General features: G+C 44.4%; 1 protein-coding gene across 6 annotated transcripts; it reads left to right on the top strand.

Annotated features, from left to right (window-relative positions):
* Positions 1-662: 662 nt before the first annotated feature.
* Positions 663-17,697, top strand: E2F8 (E2F transcription factor 8). 6 transcript variants are annotated; one of them, XM_068556432.1, is made up of 13 exons: positions 663-894; positions 2,639-2,766; positions 4,722-5,000; positions 5,347-5,503; positions 7,211-7,525; positions 7,745-7,906; positions 9,572-9,709; positions 11,222-11,425; positions 11,730-11,817; positions 12,061-12,592; positions 16,002-16,134; positions 16,252-16,646; positions 17,020-17,697. In XM_068556432.1, exons 2-13 carry the CDS (start codon positions 2,752-2,754, stop codon positions 17,200-17,202), a joined length of 2,601 nt encoding a protein of 866 aa, XP_068412533.1. In that variant the 5' UTR covers positions 663-894; positions 2,639-2,751; the 3' UTR covers positions 17,203-17,697. The 6 variants fall into 6 exon arrangements, with proteins under 6 accessions (XP_068412533.1, XP_068412530.1, XP_068412535.1 ...); XM_068556429.1 differs by lacking the exon at positions 663-894 and adding an exon at positions 1,192-1,465; XM_068556431.1 differs by lacking the exon at positions 663-894 and adding an exon at positions 1,940-2,311.
* Positions 17,698-20,065: the final 2,368 nt, after the last annotated feature.

The raw sequence follows: 20,065 nt of genomic DNA, 5'->3' as shown, positions 1-20,065 counted from the left end.
TCGGGGCAGCCACCCTGCGCGCCCTGAGGTCGCGTTCAGCGGGAGAAAGAGCCACCGCTCGCCACCGGGACCCCTGGTCCTACGGCCTGTCGCTACAGCACGGCGACCTTAGCCTCAGTATCACTGTATCCCCGCCCTTATATCGCGTCCGGGAACATAAGAATATTCCGCGCTGCAAGTCAGCACTGGGTGATTCGTTGACAAATATAAATAAGTTACACGCTAGGGGATTGCGGCCCCGAGCTTTGCTGGAGCTTAAGAGATGCGAAATTACAAAAGAGGAGGAAGAGCTCAAACCAAACAGTCGATAGATGGGCGCCCTGATCTAGGCGCTGTTGGGCAATACATGCGGCCCCGCAACTCCAGCACAGGTCCCCAGAAAAGGGAAACGCTTTAAAGCAGAGAACAGCGGAGCAAGACAACGCGGGCGCAAACAATCCAGGCACAGGCAAAGGCAGCGCTGCCGCCCCGGGCCTCGGTTTCCCCGTCTGCAAAACAGGGCGTTGGACTAGAGTGTCTCCCAAACCTCCTATTAATCTAGAACTCTACAATATTCCATGCTGAAGCTGCCCGAGGCTCGGAAACCGGAAAAAGAGGGAAAAGCGAGGGAAGACGACAGGGAGGGGAAAGGGAGGAGCCGGGAGGAGACCTGGAGAGGGAAGACAGGGGACGCCTGGAACAGGCTTGGCGGGTTTTCAACCTTATTCCTCCTCCTCCCACACCTGCGTTCTCAAGTCTGGGCCGAGACGCCGCGCCCATCAAATCTGAGCACCGGTTGGCAAGCTTCTCCCTCCACACCCCAGTTTCTAGAGGCCATGAGGAGATGGTGGGCAACACAATAATGCATGCCATGGGTGGAAGGGGTAATGGTCCTGGCTGGGATCCCCAGGGCAGGTGAGCGGATCTGGGGCTGGGCAGGGGGTGCCACGGACCCAGGCTGGGGATTGCAGAGCGCCCGCGTCCCAACCCGCGTGCCCCGGGCGGACTAAACTTCATTCCCCAACTTTGAGCTAGGGGAGGGGGTGTTTGCCAAAAAAAAAAAAAAAAAAAAAGTTGCTTAACTTTTCCCCCAACTCTGTCGTGGAGGCAGGACCGGAGGGCGGTGCCTGCACCCTGATTCGCCGCCGGCTCCAGTCTGGAGGCTCGGATTGGCGCGCGAGGTCCGGGGCCGGGAAGAGCGGGCGTGGGGGAGGGGAGCGGCCCTCCCTGCCCGCGGGATCGGCTCGCGCCGGGAGCGGGTTAATTTCAAATCGGGGGCTTGACTGCTCCTGGACGGTCACGTTCCCTCTGCCCGCCCGCCGGCCCGCCAGTCCCGGTCCCGGCGTTTCCCTCCGGCACCCACCTCAGCGCAGCGTAAGGACCGACTGACTGCCCGACACGCGGGCTCCCGGGCCTGAGCGGGGAAGGGGTGCCGAGGAGTCCCCGCTCAGCCCCCGTCGGCTCCAACCGTGAGGTGAACTGACAGGTCAGCGGGGCGCAGAGGGACGCGGCGCTCGGCCAGCCTGGCACCGGGAGAGGGCTCGGGAAGGCAGCGGCGGCCGTTTCCCGCCTCTCGCTCCTCCCGGGGCAGTGGAGGGAGGAGCTGAGCTCCCGCGCAGAGGGGAGGGGGCGAGCGAGGGGGAGGGGCGGGGATGCTGTGGTTCCGGGCGCGGGTTTGCCCGCGCTCAAGCCCCGCGCTGATAAGGGGCGGCGCCGACCACGGTCCGGCTTTCCGCGCCAAATTTTTAAATCGAAGGCGGAAGGTCCGGACCCGCCCATGGCGCCGCCAACCAATCGCAGGCCCGCGACCAGCACTCTGATTGGTCGGGAATCGTTGCCCTAGAAACCGCGAGGATGCTGTCCGGGAACTGCCTGGCGGGCGGCGCGCGGACTGGGACCGGGGAGGGGGAGGGGCAGTTGGCCTGGCGCTAGGGGAAGTGCGCGGGGCGCGGGAGCCGGTGGCGGCAGGGGGACTGTACCTGGTTGCCTTGCTGAGCAAATGCAGCCTTCCATGGTAGGGTCCAACATTGTGGCGTGAACTAGCCGCCTGAATAGCGAGTACATAGCGCTTTAAGGAAGCCGCATCTGTAAGGAAGTCTTTTTTTTAAAAAAGTCTTAATCATAAGGCGCTCTTTAAATGCCCAGAATACGTTTGGAGCTTAAGGACTGAATTTGTAAGTTACCTATCAAGCTATTTCCCAAGACTTTACTGTGTGTCAAGGGAGAAATTCAGACATCTAGATGCAGACTTTTATCCAGATACTTAGGGTTGTGGCTGCTTAGCCGGAACCTGGGCTCATGCTCTGAGTCCCGAGCTCTGATCTGTGAACAGGTGGGTGCTTGTGCTTGGCTACAGTCCATTCGGTGGGGTCTGGAGAATTGTTTGCCTTCTCTAAAGGTGGGAGAGGGCTGTCACTGGAAATTCTGTGGGTTGCTTGAAGTCTCATGACAGCGGATCGGTTAGCTGAAGAAATCTACAGGCGTTTGATGGAGTTCTCTGCTCCGTGGGGCTGTCTGTGGTCGGGAATAAAATGTAAGTGTCGTTTGTCAGTTTTCTTTAGCCTTTGTTTCAGTAGCCTGTGGCGTCCATGAAGTTATTTTCAACAGATCTACTGCTTTTATTTTTCTTTAACTTTTTCTATGTCCTTTTTTCTTTAAGGATATTAAAGTTTTTAATTGGACTACCTGGACTACTTGAACCATCAGGATATTGGGAGGAAATCCAGATTTTTCATTTTTAAAGAAACTCTAAATGTATGAGAAATTTACAGAATGGAGAACGAAAAGGTACCTTTTTAGCTTCAATACTCATCCTTGCAGTTTTAAATGCAACATCATCCTGATTTAGCTCCATAATTTTTCAATATCCAATATCTTACTAATGCCGCACCCTTTTTTGGTTATCCTTTTTTGGGTAGCCCCTATAAAAACCCAGAAGGAAGGGAAATTTAATTTTTGAAGAGGGGAAAATTACCCAGGATTAATCTTTCTAGTTTTTTGTGATTTGGTGGAAATTTCAAAGAGATAAGTAGAGAGAAAAGGTATTTTTAAGAATAATAAAATTTGTTAGTTGCTTTATGATATTTCTGAGAATTCTTGAACAATAGGAATTCAGAAAGGGCATTTGACATGATTTGAGATTGGATTTCCTGTTAAGATAATTTTCTACCAAACCACCAGTTTCTTTTAACTATAGGGGACACTGTCAGTGGGGGGTATCTTGATTGATGTCCAAATACTGATAGGTTAAAAAAAAATGAAATATGCAAATTTCCTAAAAGTTTTAGATAGTAGTCAAATAAGAGAATTGCTGTTGCTTCTGACAGTCAGAGGCAAAGGACAGCAGCCCTGAGAAAAATCCCCTTCTTGGATCAGCACCTCTCAAGTACACCATCAGGGGAGGGTTCCCCCCGCTTGGGTCCATCACACTGACTTCCATGTAAGGGCACCATAGTTGGATGGAGGAGATTCAGATTCAAGTCCTGTGTGACCTCTCTCAGCCTGGGTGTCCTCTTCTGTAGAATAGGACTACAGGATTGGATGAAAACACAAATGGAAAAGCACTTGATAAATCCTAAAGAGTCACAGACATATAAAATAGTCCCATTAATCTTTGTTCCTAAAGTCACTGAAGAATTAGTGAGCCTCTATTCTTTCCCTTATTGCCATCCTAAGCATTTCCTTATAGATACAGATGTATTCTCAGTGTTTCCATTAAAACAGAACAGTTAATGCATAGCAGTGCAAGAGCGGGATTGACTGGTCATTGTACATTGTAAATTGTAGACAAACATCTTTCGTTGTTGTTGTTAATAAAAACATGATAATAAACATCCTAATCAAATTTTTTAAAAATAAAAATAAAATAGATACAGGTGGTAGGAATGTGTGAAGTCACCAGTGGCCAAAAGTAGAAGAAACGTAGTCTCCATCAGTCTTAAGTATGAACTGCTGTTAATGTACCCCCTTGTTTCTCAGTGGCAGTCCAGCCTCTGCCAGGAACCAGCTTTGTGGTCTTAGGTAACTAATTTTACTTCTCTGGGTTCCATTTTCTCCATCTGTAAAGTGAAAAGGTTAAATATTCAAAGAGCAGACTTTTCTGGTCGGAAATGCTGCTCGTAGGCACTCTGGACTTTGCTCCCCAGTGGATTTTGCCAACAAGTCTGACCATATGCTAGCCCTCACCCTTGTTTCCTTGGCTCTCTGACTTTTCTTCATCAGTGGTATTTTATTGAGTAGCCACTGCATGCAGTCATTGTGCTAGATACACAGATGAATGGGACATGGTTTCTGCCATGGAGACCTTTACTTATTACAGTGTCATAAGTCAAAGTCACTCCGAGGAGTTTGGGATCACTTAAATTATCAGTCCTATTAAGAGAAGCTAAGTGAAAGGTATATGGGAATGCTCAATCTTTGCAACTCTTCTCTAAATCTAAAGTTACTTCAAAATAAAATTTTTTAAAATTATAAGTCTTAAACTTTTCTTTTTAAATTCTTGGAACATAAGATGAAAAGTTTAAGTCCATGCTTTGTTGAAAAGTTAAAAATGGGAAATTTAGCTATTAGAATGGACAAGTGTCAAAGTGATCATTGGAATATAGTCACTAATTTAATCAACTCGACAACCTCACTAGGCATTTTTTCCTTAGCACTATTCTATTTATACAATTTCTAGAGTCAAAAGCTATCTGATAAATCCTTTTTACAGTGGATTTAATAATTTACTTGTTTTGAACCAGGAAAATCTCTTTTTCGAGCCACATAAAAGGGGACTGGTGAAAACACCTCTGAAAGAATCCACCGCAGCAAATATAGTGTTGGCGGAGATCCAACCTGACTTTGGCCCTTTAACCACACCCACCAAGCCCAAGGAGATCTCCCAGGGAGAACCGTGGACACCAACAGCCAACCTAAAAATGCTAATCAGTGCCGTGAGCCCAGAGATCCGCTACAGAGATCAGAAAAGGGGTTTGTCTGACAACGGAAATGGATTACCTGAGGCCAGAGATTGTTTACATGTAGGTTTTCAGAGGCCTGGGTGGAGACTGGGGGATTTGGGGAGCGGGGGTCGGGGGAGCAGTGTGAAGCTGTTGCAGAAACACTAGCAGTGTAAAGCATCACCCCCCTCAGAGCCCTGGAGGGGCTTGGACCCCATCAAATACAGCCCTGGGAATTCTGAACCTGTGACTTACTTATGAACTTCTTCCCTTTCAGATCTGTCAAGCAATTTATCCCGGCTCCACACCTTTTCTTTCCAATTTTGTAGCTATGGAAGCAAACCATATGTATAAGTGTTAGTCATTGAGCGCAGATGCCCCCAGTAAATCTTTACGAATAAGATATTATTTACATCTTTCTTTGTAGGAGCACTTATCTGGAGACGAATATGAGAAATCCCAACCCAGTCGAAAAGAGAAAAGTTTAGGATTGTTGTGTCATAAGTTCTTAGCTCGATATCCCAACTATCCCAACCCTGCTGTGAATAACGACATCTGTCTTGATGAAGTAGCCGAGGAACTTAGTAAGTATGCAAAGAGCTCACCGAAATGGTTAATCATTAAAGGGACTTCATAGACTTACTCCTTCAGACCCACGCTCATCTAGCCAGTGTTTGTAATGACACAAGGCCACACAGAAGTTATCCATCTGTAAAGCCCTATTAATTTAAGAATAACCGAATATAGTTTCCAGTCTCAGTTAAGTCTTAAAACAGAAGCAGAAAATCACAATGGAGATTGCTCTGACTGCATTTCGAAAGCTCTGAAGCTTTAAAGGGAGGTACCATTGTTCTATGACTTGTTTCATAAACAGCTACAACTCTGAACTTGGGTCTTGTTTCTCACTGTGGAGCCAGGCTGTGGAATGGTTTCTTCACAGTTTACAATGAGGATCGGCCTCTGGGCATGGGAGCAGGGCTTTAGCCCTCCCTGCCATTCAGCACTACTCTGAGAACCAGTGCATTTTCTGAATGTTTTGTGTTTGCCAAAAGTTACTGTGTTCCCCTGCCCCCTTTCGCTCCTCTCTTCATGGACTCAAACCTAGTTACAGCTAAAAAGGAATCTGTGGCAAACTTGGTATACCTTTGGAGTCATGAAAATACTATAATCTGAATCTGTGAAGAGATATACAGGATATTTTAATATATAGCTATCACCCCGGGAAGAAAGTTTTGTCCTTCTCATACATGTTTATACATATCAACTTTATTTCATATTTTAAGAATATGCCATTTAGATTCATCTCTTCACATACACTTCATTGTAGCTATGGAGGATGTACCCTTTAATTCAGCAGGTATCTACTGATCACCTATTATGTGCCAGGCAATGTTGTAGCAGCTGGGATGACATTGGTGAACAGAAAGACAAAATCCCTGCTCCTGTGGAACCTGCTTTCTAGTGGGGGCAATAGATAATATGCAAAGGACATAATAAGTAAGTAATTATGATATATGTTAGAAGGTAATATGTGCTATGGAAAAAAGAAAATGTAGACCAAGGTAGAGGGGGATCCGGAGTGCTAGGGGTGTGCTTTGCAATTTGAAATTTAATTTTAAATGAAGTGGTCAGGGCAGGCCTTGTTAAGAGGGTGACATCCGAGCAAGGACTCAAAAGAATCGAGGTGGGGAGCTATGAGGACATCTGGGAGAGGGAATCCAGCCAGAAGGAGCAGCCCAGCACAAAGGCCCTCAGGCAAGGGCATATCTGGCAAGTTCCAGAACAGCAAGGAATCCCAGCACCTTGTACCTATCATATGACAGCTGTATATATGTGTGTGTGTGTGTGTGTGTGTGTGTGTGTGTGTGTGTTGGGAACTAATATAAGAAATGGAGTGTAGAGTGTGGGATTTAGAGCACTGTAGACTTGATTTTGCCACTTACTGGCTCTGTGCCTTGAGGTGAACAGCTTAGCCAGCCTGAGCCTCTATCTCCTCATCATTAAAGTGTGGATAATAATGCCTACCTCACAAGTTCAGGGTAAAAATGTCCTAAACCTGTATGGCGCAGCGGAAGCCCTCAATAAATGTCACCTTTCTAATTCATATTAACTATTTGTGCCCTTGGAGAGCAGGGGCATGCCTTTCTCATCTTCACACTCTTTGTTGAGCATAAATAAAGTTATATAATCCAGAACCTACTGACTAGTAATCCCTGGAAGGAAAAGGTATTCAGTTCTATCCACATTACAAAATCTGATCCTAGTAAGGTACAATTGCTCGTTCTTTGCAGATGTTGAGCGCCGACGCATTTACGATATCGTCAACGTCCTAGAGAGTCTGCACATGGTGAGCCGGCTTGCCAAAAACAGGTACACTTGGCACGGTCGACACAACCTCAACCAAACCCTTGGGACTTTGAAGAGCGTCGGGGAAGAGAACAAGTATGCTGAGCAGATTATGATGATCAAAAAGAAAGAATATGAACAAGAGTTTGACTTTAGTAAGAGTTACCGTATAGAGGATCCGATCATCAAATCAAACACTGGCCAAAATGGACACCCAGACATGTGTTTTGTCGAACTCCCTGGAGTGGAATTTCGGGCAGGTGAGAGCTGCTGTTGAAAAGCCCAGGCGGCAGAGCACCTCTGGGAGGTCTAAAGAAGAGGTTCCTTAGGGAACCACGCTCAAAGCTACTGCTGCTTTTAATGTGAAAATGCTGCACATCAACCGTGGGATCAGGTTGTGGTATTTTTAGCCTGGTTACTTTAGAAAGCACTTGTCCCTTCATAAATTTTAATTCTCTAATCCTCTTCCTTCTCCAAAGCCTCTGTAAACAGCCGCAAAGACAAGTCTTTAAGAGTGATGAGCCAGAAATTTGTGATGCTATTTTTGGTGTCAACGCCTCAGATAGTAAGCCTGGAAATTGCTGCCAAGATTTTAATTGGGGAGGACCATGTGGAAGATTTGGATAAAAGCAAGTTTAAAAGTAAGTGGCACGACTGCCATGGACTTTTGGACCTACTCTTAAATAATAAAATCTCGGTTATTAACTGATTTCCAAATACATTTGTTATATAAACAGATCATATCTAGTTAGCCTTTTGTATCTTCACTTCTCCCCAGAAGCCATGATGATACTGCTTTAGCTGACTTGTAGGATTCAAAGATACGTATATAATTACTCTTATCTGACATTTTGGCTTACACAGTTCCTTAAATGTTACCTCCTTTGTTACTGTAACATTGTCTCCATTTTACACATGTAGAATCTGTACTGTCTGAAATCTAAATGAGCAGTAAATTGTAAAGTGGGACTGGTACCCAGGTCTCTGCTCTTTCCACTGACTCTTATATTTGAGGGTGAAAGTAACTTCTAACACTGTCCCCAGAAGTGACCTGCAGCACAGTTGGTTCGCCATTTTGAAAGTGGTTTTAGCCAGAATATCTGCTCTAAGTTGGAAAGAGACCGTAGATTGGGTCCCTAACACAGCTCTACCCTTGCCTCTAGAACAGACTTTGCAGGAACCCCCTCAAAGAGGAGTAGAGAGAGAGTGTGGAAAGGAGTGCTCAGCAGACACCTGAGGGTATTAGCGACCTCCAAGTAGGGCATGAGGCTGGCCTGGACATGGGTCATTTGGGGGACCCGGCTGACTGGTGAGGAAGAGCTGCCCCGAGCCACAGCAGAGGCTGGGGGAATGCCTGGGAGCTACCACACAGATCCCTTCCCATCCCTGTGAAGCTGTACTGGTGAAGTATATTAAAAGTATATGAAAGTATATTCATACATCTCCAGTGTCTCTATAAAGACAAAATGAATAGAGATTAAGGCAATAATGCTGGCAATGGGCTTGGGAGATCTGTCATCTCAAAAATCACATCCCGATACTACCGATGGGCTGCCCGCTTTCTCTGAGCCACCAGACAGTTTTCAGCTCTCCATTTCACTGGTTAGTCACAGCCCTGGAAACTATTCCAGGAACTACAGATGTGTAATTTCCTGAATCCCCCGGGAATTCAGAACCTTCTGGCATGGCTATGAAAGAGGGGCTCAATTTGTAACTTTGTACTATCAAGCTGAAGTAAAGGCAGACTTTTTGTAGCAAAACTTTTCAAGATATGTAAGGTTTATAGAATTAACAAATATCTGCTTTTCATATTACATATGGACAGTATGAAAATTTATAAATTTTGATGGGCTATAGAATATTCCATGCTTATGTTATTAAATAAATCTTTTTATAAACTATCACAAGCAGGAAAGCAATACATTTATCATCGATGCTATATTTCTATTTGTTCATAATCCTGAATCCTCACTAGGAGATGCCCAGCAATGGTAAATTTTTATTAGAAAATCTGTAACATGATTCCCAATAGGGTGATCTCATTGAGTCACTTTTCCTTTTCCAACATGTACTTTTGTCATTTCAAAATTCAGTATCATCAGTAACTGCGTCTTATCAATATTTAAAACTATTTTTTGTTGTTTTAATTAAAGCAGTGTCACTAGCATAACTTAAGAAGAGTCACATTTTTCTCTGACATTGATAGTTAGGATAGCTCTTTGAATGTACATGAAGTCCTTATGAAGCAAAGTCCTTTGATCTTTCATTATTCCATTAAGGGATGTATACACTTTTTTTCCCCCCAGCAAAAATTAGGAGGTTGTATGATATAGCTAATGTTCTGAGTAGCCTGGATCTTATCAAGAAAGTTCATGTTACAGAGGAAAGAGGCCGAAAACCAGCTTTTAAATGGACAGGCCCAGAAATCAGTCCAAATTCCAGTGGTATGTATTTGTTTTCTTTCATTCATTGCTTCATTGTTTTGAATTAACGCACATTTGGAGATATTCCCCCTTTCCCTTCCTACCCCCACTCCCACATGTAAAGAACATATATAAGTGATTGAAATGACAATTAAAGATGAGTACCGATATGGAAAATTTAGCTCTTGGCTTCATCAGCAGCACAAGGTCCATAACGACTGCACACCTTGTGCAGGAGGTAGAATCTGTATGTGAAAGGATTTGAGAAAGTTGAAAGCATCACGAAGCATAAGATACTACTGCTGTCATCATTATGCTGTTCAGTGACCATAACAGAGTCTGTGCACATGGAGAATATGAAGTGAATTCATTCCAGTATCAATATTCTAGTCTCCATCTCAACTCTGGGATTCTGACATTTTGCGTTCCACCAAGATCCCCACACAGAAGTGCTGGCAAGTGGAAAGAACATGGGCTGTAGAAGCAGAGGGAGGCTTAGGTTCCAGTCCCAGCTCTGATACTTACCAGCCTTGTGGCCTTGGGCAGGTTACTTCTCCAAGACTGTTTCCTCCCCTGCAAGTGGGAAGAATAGTGGCACCTTCGCAAGGTTATTGTGATTTTGGATATAACTACAGAGAGAGGTCCTTCGGTACAGGGATTCAGAGTGTAGGCTCTGGGCTAGACTGATCGGGTTCATATCCCAGGCCCACATTCTACAAGCTAAGAGACCGTGAGTCAGTTAATGTCTGAAATGTCTCTGAAATGGGGATGCATTTCCTGAGAAGTACCTACCCAAGTTGTGGAGAGTGTCTTAGCCTGTTCAGGCTGCCATAGCAGAGTACCATCAACTGGGTGGCTTATAAACAACAGACATTTACTTCTCACAGTTCTAGAGATTAGGAAGTCCAAAATCAAGGCACCAGCAGATTCAGTGTTTGGTAAGGACCTGCTTTCTAGACAGCCGTCTTTTCATTGTAACCTCAGGTGGTGGAAGGGACTAGGGAGCTCTGTGGGGTCTCTTTTGTAAGAGCACTAATCCTATGCAAGAAGGCTCCGCCCTCATGAGCATCTCGCAAAGGCCCCACCTCCCAATACCATCATATTGGGCATTAGCTTTCAGCATGTGAATTTGGTGGGTGGGGGAGTGGGGAGGGACACAAACATTCACTCCATAGCAGTGAGGGTCACCATATTTCATCAGATTAAGTCTCCACTGATTCTGAGATGCACAATGTTTTATATATCAATAAGAAAGAAAAATCAGTAACAGTCACACTATAGCACACCACTGGTTATAAGATACAACGGCTTTCAGAGATGTTAAAGTGTGAAATATTATCTCAGAATTTATTTAATAAGATAAACAAGGTTTTGTAGGTGAAGCCCTTAAAACGGTATCTGGCACATAGTAGGTGCTCTATTAACTGTGGCCAGTTTAATTCCTAAAATCATTTTAGAATCACACTCTGACCTCATACCCCAGAAGGAGGCCAAACCAACCGTGTATTAACACACTGCCCTTTCCTGTTTCAGGTCTTGGCCCAGTGCTTCCTTTTGCTGCCTCTGATTTGGAAGGGAGGCGGTCTTCTAAAGAGAACTGTGCCAAAAACCTCTTTTCCACACGTGGGAAACCAAACTTCACTCGACACCCATCTCTCATCAAACTGGTAAAGAGCATAGAAAGTGATCGGAGAAAGATAAATTCTGCTCCCACTAGCCCTATCAAAACCAACAAAGGTATGTTTACAATCAGGTCAGGGCTCTGCTCGGAAGAATTCCTTTTTATCTGACTTTTTAGCTTACTTGATCCCGCGGGACTTGCTAGAGAATTGTTTCAACTTCCATAGTCCCAAACCCACTTGAAGCCTAACTATATATGAATTAAAGGATAAAAAGTGATTTGTGGGGTTTATTGTTTAATTACTGGGTGATTTTGGGGGGCGGTGCATGTTCCTTTGACCTCAGTGATGTTTCATCTGTGTGAACATGTATTCTTTTGCTTTGACCAATCCTCTCCCCCACCTTCTTTTTATTTTACCAGCTGAGAGTTCTCAGAATTCTGTGCCTTTCCCAAGTAAAATGGCTCAGCTCGCAGCTATTTGCAAAATGCAGTTAGAAGAGCAATCAAGGTAGGCAACGCTCTTTAGTAACAGGATGCATTACTTTACGTTGCATCCTTAGGATTACTTATTTTACATAAGAATAGGCACTAGCCTTGGCAACTGGTGAGAGAATCTTTTCTATACGGAATCATTACAGAAACTATCTGCTAGTTTCATAAAAGCATAGCTTCAATCTGGGGCAATCTAAAGTGGTAGAACATTTTAGAGAACATGTTTCCATTGTATCATGATTTAAATCTTGTCTTTTAGTGACCCCAGAAAGAAAGTGAAAGTACAACTGGCAAGATCTGGGCACTGCAAACCAGTGGCCCCTCTGGACACTCCAGCAAATGCTGAGCTAGAGATGACAGCACCGTCCCTCATCCAGCCCCTGGGGGTGGTCCCCCTCATCCCCAGCCCATTGTCATCGGCAGTGCCCATGATCCTACCTCAGGCCCCTTCGGGCCCATCATATGCCATCTACCTGCAGCCTGCCCAGGCCCAAACGATGACGCCGCCCCAAGGCCTGAGCCCCACGGTCTGCCCCACGCCCTCTTCTAACGCTACGAGATCAAAAGGTTCCACCAATACCACCACAGAGAATGCAGCCAATGATGCACCAAAGTCCAGTGCCTCCGCCAGGCCTGGAAGCTTGCTGCCAGGGCTGGAGCGACAAGGTACAAAGAACCGAGACAGGGAGCCTGCTGGAGAAAGAGGCTCAAAGAGGGCAAGCATGCTTGAGGACAGTGGTTCCAAAAAGAAATTTAAAGAAGACCTAAAAGGACTTGAAAATGTCTCCACAGTAAGTACAGCCTTGAACTGTGCGAAGCTTTAGGAGCTCCCCAGTTGATTAGGAGAGAATCTGGTGGCTTGTGAAATTTACCAGAGCAAAGAGCAGTCTCTCAGAAAACAGGGAACTGTTCCTTAGCATCCCATAATCCAAACAAGGCCTCAGACAGCTAATCCCCTTACTGGGATGATGGCAGGGACATTTTTAACCTTTGGAGGAAGGGATTATTTGCTCTCTTTTTAAAGCACCGCGGGTGGTTGTCCTTAAGTCCATTTCTCCGTCACACACTGGAATGCAAACACCTGCCATGAAAGTCTTAAATAATTTACAAGCAGCCGTGACCCCAAATGAATGGATGGACACATAGGGTCCCTTTAACTCCTGCTTTCTGAGTCATTACTTGATGTTTGTTTGATGTCATGTAACTGGCATCTGTTGCCTAGAAGAGAAATTGTTCCCCCTGTTTTTACTTTCTACCTAAAATTTAAACCAAAATTTCTATTTTGTGCAAATAGAAAAATCAAACTTAGCTTGGCTAATTTTAGGTATATTTGATGCATTGGTTTCTAGAGATTTTGATGTTCTAGACAATTTTTTTCCTAGATGGAGTTTTATTCAGGAAGGAATGAACATTTATTGGATGCCTACCCACATACCATACAGCAGAAGTATTAGGCACTTTTACATACATTATCTCGTTTTCCTCCCTTAGGACAATTCTATATGAGAGACAGCATCACCAAATAAACAAACACCACTAAACGTGGAAGCAGAAGTTAATCTCTCATTTTGTCCCTGCTGTGAATTCAAGTTATTTTACTTCCCTTCATCTTGTTTTTCCACATCTATAAAGAATTTGTTCTGCCAGTTTTTCCTGATCGTCTATTGGGTGTAAAGAGAATGTGCTTTGGATCAAACCTGTGCTCTGGATCAGACCAAACCCAGCACCTGCCTTTGGGGGTGGTTGCTTTTGAGCACTTGCCCCAGGGCCATATTACAGTTTTTGTGAGGTTAAGTGCATTTATTACATGATGTTTTACATAAAGGGGTTCGTGGTCCTTTTAAGGCACCGTAGAAGCTTAAGGGTATTATCTATAACTGTTGTTATTAAGGAGGCTTTAGAGTTTGTCAAATCTTCCCTGAGGATGGCCTCATGGTAACCATTCAAAACATCCATTATCTTAGCATAGTATCATTTTGCATCTAATATCCATGCTAGGGGGAAAATCACAAGGCTTCGGCTTGATTCGATTTTCTGGGAGGTCCATAATCTCTTTGAGCCAATGGGTATGATTTAATAATGGTCTCCTGTTGCTCACTTAGTTATTCAGGATTAGGGTTTTCACTGGATAGATTTTTCACGTCCCCTGCTTCTTTTTTCAGCTCTGACTTCATTTTGACCATTTCTCTTTAGCACGGACTGAGCAGGACAAAGATAGTGAGAGATTCGTGTGTTAATTCATTCAACAAACATTTACTGAGAATCTACACTTCTAGGGGTGGAGAGAAGACAGTATACAAATAAACACAAACGTATCAGGTAGTGAATGATAAGAAATATGGTGAAAATAAAACAGGATAGTGTCATAGGAAGAGGGGTAAAAGTGGTAATGTAGGCTCAATGAGAAGATGTGCAAGTTGAAATATGTCAAATTCTTTCATCCTGCTACTTTAATAGTTCTAATTTGTTTTAAAAAAAAAGGAATTGGCATTATAGGTGAACAAATTTTGCGATGAATATAGTTTGTAGGAAATGGAAAAATAATTATTATTAGAGTATTAGAGGTGTTGCTGGAGATTTGAAAAGAGTTAAACCGGCAACCAGAAAAACTCGTACCATGAGAGAGTACGATTAAAGATAGCAATGAGCAGCTATTTGTAAAACACCTAAATGTACCCCTTAAAAATTCTTCTTTGCTGCAGTCTTTAAGGAACCTACTAGTAAAGATATTGAATAGAACTAAGCATCTAAGAAACAAAATAGAAAGTCTGTGGTACCCGTTAGCATTGTGGATTCTGACCAGACCTATTAACAGCTAGATCAAAGTATAGACTGTTGTTTTGACAATGGTGAGAAGAAAGATCCGGAGGAAGATAAAAGGAGGGCCCCTAGTTTACAAGAGCTGCTTTTTTGCTTTTACCAGTCCTGCTCCTGGTAAGACTGAGCAGACTTTTCAGGCGGCTCAGCCACCCATGTAGGCGCTCTCTGTTTGGAAAAGTACAATGATCAGCGGGCAAGGTGCAGACACACACAACCCAACACTCTGGCCATTTCGGTTTGGAATGTAACTTTATTCCCTAAAGCTTTTGCTGCATGACAACTGGGCATCTAATATGAATTAATCAGTTCTCTTTTTTATCTGTAATTTTTGAACCCTGGTGCCCTGCCCTTTCATTTGTATATTATAAGGGTGTTTGTTTGGTATCATTTGAACCTAAAGTACTAGGGAAAAAAATCTATAGTTGTATAATTCCTTTGTTCTAAATCAGGAGTCAGCAAACTTTTTCTGTAAAGGACCAGATAGTAAATGTTTTTGGCTTTGTGCGCCATATGGTCTCTGTTGCACCTACTCACTCTGCCATTGTTAAAAAAAAAAAAAAGGAATGCATCTGTAGACAATACATAAATGAATGGGCATGGCTATGTTCCAATAGAATTTTATTTACAAAAACAGCCAGGAGGCTGTATTTTTGGCCTATGGTTTGGCGTTCCCTTTCTGTAAATCAACATTTCTTAAAATGTTTTCCGTAAATACCAATACTACCGAAAATTTAGTTGCTGAATAACCTAGGAAATGTTACATGATGCCCCCTTGGAGAACGATGCATGCCATCATAAAAGTCCCTTAGAAATTCTGTCATAAAGACCGTTTTCCTTTGTTTAATTCAGAATTTACCAGACATATTTGACTATGATTCGCAGAGTGCCTGCTTGCATCCCATAGGACTAGAGTCCCTCAGAATATTCTTGGGAAATACCATCCCACAGAATTCAAGGACAATCAGATAATAACACAGCAGTGCCTTTACGGTGTCCAGCTGCATTAAACTTGTTCTGACAGTACCACATCATACCAAGAAGTCTGGTAGCAGGACTTAGGGCGTCAGTGGTGGGGGTCAGGGGGATGTGCTGGGTAAATCCTGCCCTTAAGCAGGTTCAGTGCTAGCTTTAGGACACTTCCTAAGACCACAGATGGCATTTAAGAAACACATGGTTTGTACTATTCAGGACAAGCGTTGGAATGGGAAGGAGGGCTATTGTCTTCAAGGAGCCATTATAGCTGGCCTGTCCGTGGCCCATAACATTGGAGGCTTTAGTCTGATGAGAGAACCACCAAGGGATACTAGTCCCAGAAGAGGCGCTTGGCCATTTTTCTTCCGTATTTGTGTGTAAAATAAACGCTTCCTCCTTGTTTTCTAGACCTTGTTCCCATCAGGATACCTAATCCCTCTCACCCAGTGCTCAACCCTGGGGGCAGAGTCCATTTTGTCTAGTAAAGAAAGCTCAGGTACACTTTCCCCAAACCACAGGATCTACAGCTCCCCGATTGCAGGTGAGTGTACGTAAAACACTGTTCAAGTGTGGGTCATTCTCAAGTTCACTCAAGCCTTGTATGCTTCTCGGACAAATGCCTGTGCTTTTAAGATATTCTCCCCCCTTTTCTTTCCAGGTGTTATTCCAGTGACATCATCCGAACTCACTGCTGTTAATTTTCCCTCTTTTCATGTAACACCTTTGAAGCTAATGGTCTCACCAACTTCCGTGGCGGCCGTCCCTGTCGGGAACAGCCCGGCTCTCACTTCGAGCCACCCCGTTCCCGTCCAGAACCCGAGCTCAGCCGTTGTAAACTTCACTCTGCAGCACTTGGGCCTCATCTCCCCCGGTGTGCAGGTGTCCGCCAGCCCCGGGCCTGGAACCGTTCCTGTGTCTCCAAGAATAGAGGCTGTTAGTGTCACACCAGAAAATGCAGGCACTCAGCAAGGAAGGGCCACCAAGTACGACGTATCAGTCCTGGGCCAGAACCAAACAAATGGACAATCAGTTGCAGTGACAGGGGCACAACAGGTAAGAGTATTTCCATTTATTATTTTTCCTTAGGTTATTAAGTCCCCAGTGTCAACATCGTGGGAGACTCACATTTGCTTTTCTCCTTTGAGAAAAGGAAAGGATGGGAGAGTGAGGAGATTAAAGGCCTGCCTTCCTTCCAAACCCAGGAAGAGTGCCCAAGGAGTCCATTTTATGGGGTTACCATGAGCTTTTTGTCTCACCTTAGCAAAAATAATTGAGAACATGAAGCTCAGGCAGGCTCAGCCGGCAGATTTCAGGGCATGCGAGGTTCCCATCATGTGACGTGTCCCTCCAGTACAGTTTTCTAAGGTTGCCAGGTGTACCTGTCTGCGTGGGTTTGACTCTTCTCCATTCTTCTCTTTCCAATCAGCCTGTTCCTGTGACACCCAAAGGGTCCCAATTAGTGGCTGAAAGCTTCTTCCGTACCCCAGGTGGACCAACGAAGCCGGGAGGCTCCTCCTGCATGGATTTCGATGGTGCTAATAACACCTCCATAGGAACTCTCTTTGTCCCACAGCGAAAACTGGAAGTCTCAACGGAGGATGTCCATTAATTGACAGATTTGGCCTCGTTTAATCTTCTAGACTTGTTTAACAGAGATGATGTCCTCAGACTGATTTGGAGAACACGTTCTCTGAAAATGCTGTAAATACGTTGGGAGTTTACTTAATTTCAAAACAGACACTTGTTTTCATACTTATATATATCCATACACACATATAAATATATATTTGTATTAAGCTAAGTTCAGCCATCAGTCCTACAAAATAAAAGAACTGAGATATATATTAACTTCCGGCGGAAAGAGTTCGATGTTCCAGCTGTGCCTATACTATTATGCCTAATAACTGTGTTAAAGTTTACTTCCCTTTGAGTGAATCTGTGACAGGCCTAATGCAGCGCTCTCTTCAACTTTGCACAAAGAAAACGCTGTGACGTACAATGCTGTATTTTTAAATAGGAGGGCTGTAGCTATATTTTTTGTAATTTCTTTCAGCTGTTGTTGCAGCATGTCTTTTTGTAAAGTTTGCAACAATCCTTAATCAAGTCTATGGAAAAATTATTTATAAAATGTATTTTTAATCATAAGTTGTTCAAATTAAAACTTTTCTAAAATGTATTTAACTTTTCATTTGGCCTGTTGGAAGAAAAGGAAAATTTCTCGAACCTCTGAGGCAAATTCTTAGTACGGAGAATACATCCTGGGTTTCCTTAGATATGCCAAGTTTATTGCCTACGTTCTTCCCCTCTTTTGATCTTCCATATGGCTCCACTTTTACAGAGTGAAAATGGCTTCAGAGAAGCTGTTGCTTGGCCAAGGACGGCCAGCTTAGTCTCCTGGGCTTTCCACCACGCCCTGGGAGGTTGGAAATGAGAGGTGTGAGTTGGGGTGCTCCTGCCCTGGCATGGCATGGCATGGCCAGCATCCACCCTCTTCTGTCCCGCTGTCGACAGAAGAGGGGCTGCAGCTATAGTCCTCTTTCCACACTTTCCAAATGGGCCCAGCTCCAGGGGTGGGCAAGTAGCAGTAAGGATTCTAATTTCGTCCACACTCAAGGAACTATCACATCAAACCCTCCATGAGCTCCAAGAGAAGGAACAAGCTATAATGTGTTAAGTGTGCATCTCCCTGATCCCCTGGTTATGCAACAAATTGTACCTTAAGCATTAACACGTGCCTTCCCTCGTCAGGGTCTTAAAGGATCATTGTAATATCTATTTCCTGCTTGTTTCCTATGTGCCAGGCACTGTGTTACACATTTTAAAGGCATTATCTCTACAAGCTAGGGCGATGAGTTCACTGAGGCGCCCAGAAATTCAAGCAGCAAGTCCAGGGTCACACTGCCAGTGTATGCAAGGACTTAACCCATGTCTTTATCTCTTTATCTGTTCATTACCCATCTGCCTCCAGATGCATGCCCAGCAGTTCTAGCAGGAACCAAGCACATTGTTTCAGGGTAATCTGAGCATTTGCAAGCTCAAAGCTTTCAAATATACATGTTTTGTTTGCACAACCAAGTACAGCTAAGAGGCAGATTTTCACACTGACCTAGAGATCCCTCTTCCTCCACACCACTAGAGAGCCAATATGAACTATTTCCCCCAAAGTACCTCTGCCTTGGCTTTTATAAACCTACTTGGAGGGCACGTGGATGGTTCCTGATTTAAGAAATGGCTCCTGCCTTTGCTTATAGTATCACTGAGGAAGACAGTATATACACACAAATAAATGAAAGAAAGCAAGTCCATTCAATATAGAGAAGGTAAGTTGCCAGTAGTAGATATAGGCTAAAGATACAGTTCAGCGGAGGCTACTACATAATTGCACAGAGAACTGAGAGAAACACCAACCCAGACAGACAGTCACTGTAGCTCCAAGGAGGTGAATCTCCTGACATCTGCTCCCCGATAGCCGAGCTAGAGAGACTGCAGGCCAGGTTTTGTTCTGCCCCCCTTCTCAGGTCTACACATGGAGAAGTACCTCTCTAGGACGGAGGTTTGGGGAAATCAGATGCACAGAAAGAAAGGAGATGTGTCAGGTTTTGAGACAGCTCTGGGGTTGTCCCACCCAGCTCTGCCACTGGCAGATTCATAAAGTTGCCCCATAACCCCCACCTCCTGGTGTTCACGCCCTTGTGGATTCCCTTCCCTTGAGTGTGGGTGGGACCTGTGACTTCCTTCTAACCAATAGGACACAGTGAAGGTGATGAGGTGTGTGTGAGTGTGTGTGTACATGATTAAGAGCCTGCCTTTCCCGCTTGGAGGAGTCAGAGTGACCATGTTTGGGGAGCCCAACAAAGGACCGTGAGCAGCTGTTGCAGCTGAGGGTGGCCTGCCACCAACAGCCAGCAAGAAACTGAAACACTGAATGTGGTGCCAACAGTCTGAGTGAGCTTGCAAGCAGATGTTTCCCCACTTGGACCTCAGATGAGACCACAACCATGACACCTTGATTGCAGCCTTATGAGATCCTAAGCAGAACACCCAACTAAGCCACTCCCAGACTCCTGACCCACAGAAACTGTGACATAATAAATTTGAGTTGTTTGAAGATGCTAAGTTTGCAGTGATATTGCCATGCGGCAGTAGGTAACTAATACAGCTACATAACCCACTAGTGTTCATAAACGTCTTCTTCCAGTTTGTCTTATTATTGTTCACTGGTTTTATAGGCACTCATAGAAACAAACATCACTGGCACATGGTAACCCCAAAGGCTTTCATGGGAGAGTGTCCATTTTTAAAGCTGGAAGCAACTTTAAAGATGCCAGGTTGTAGCACAGTAGTGGACAAAGTTATCTGCCCAGCACGAAATTTCTTTCCTCAAACTGCACATTTCTCCAAAGAAGATATACAGATTGCCAACAGACACATGAAAGAATGCTCAACATCATTAATCATTAGAGAAATGCAAA

Source organism: Eschrichtius robustus, chromosome 11 (assembly GCF_028021215.1).
Source record: "Eschrichtius robustus isolate mEscRob2 chromosome 11, mEscRob2.pri, whole genome shotgun sequence".
Taxonomy (NCBI): Eukaryota; Metazoa; Chordata; class Mammalia; order Artiodactyla; family Eschrichtiidae; genus Eschrichtius; species Eschrichtius robustus.
Note: the sequence above shows the minus strand (reverse complement) of the source record. Positions and strands in the feature narration are given on the sequence as shown.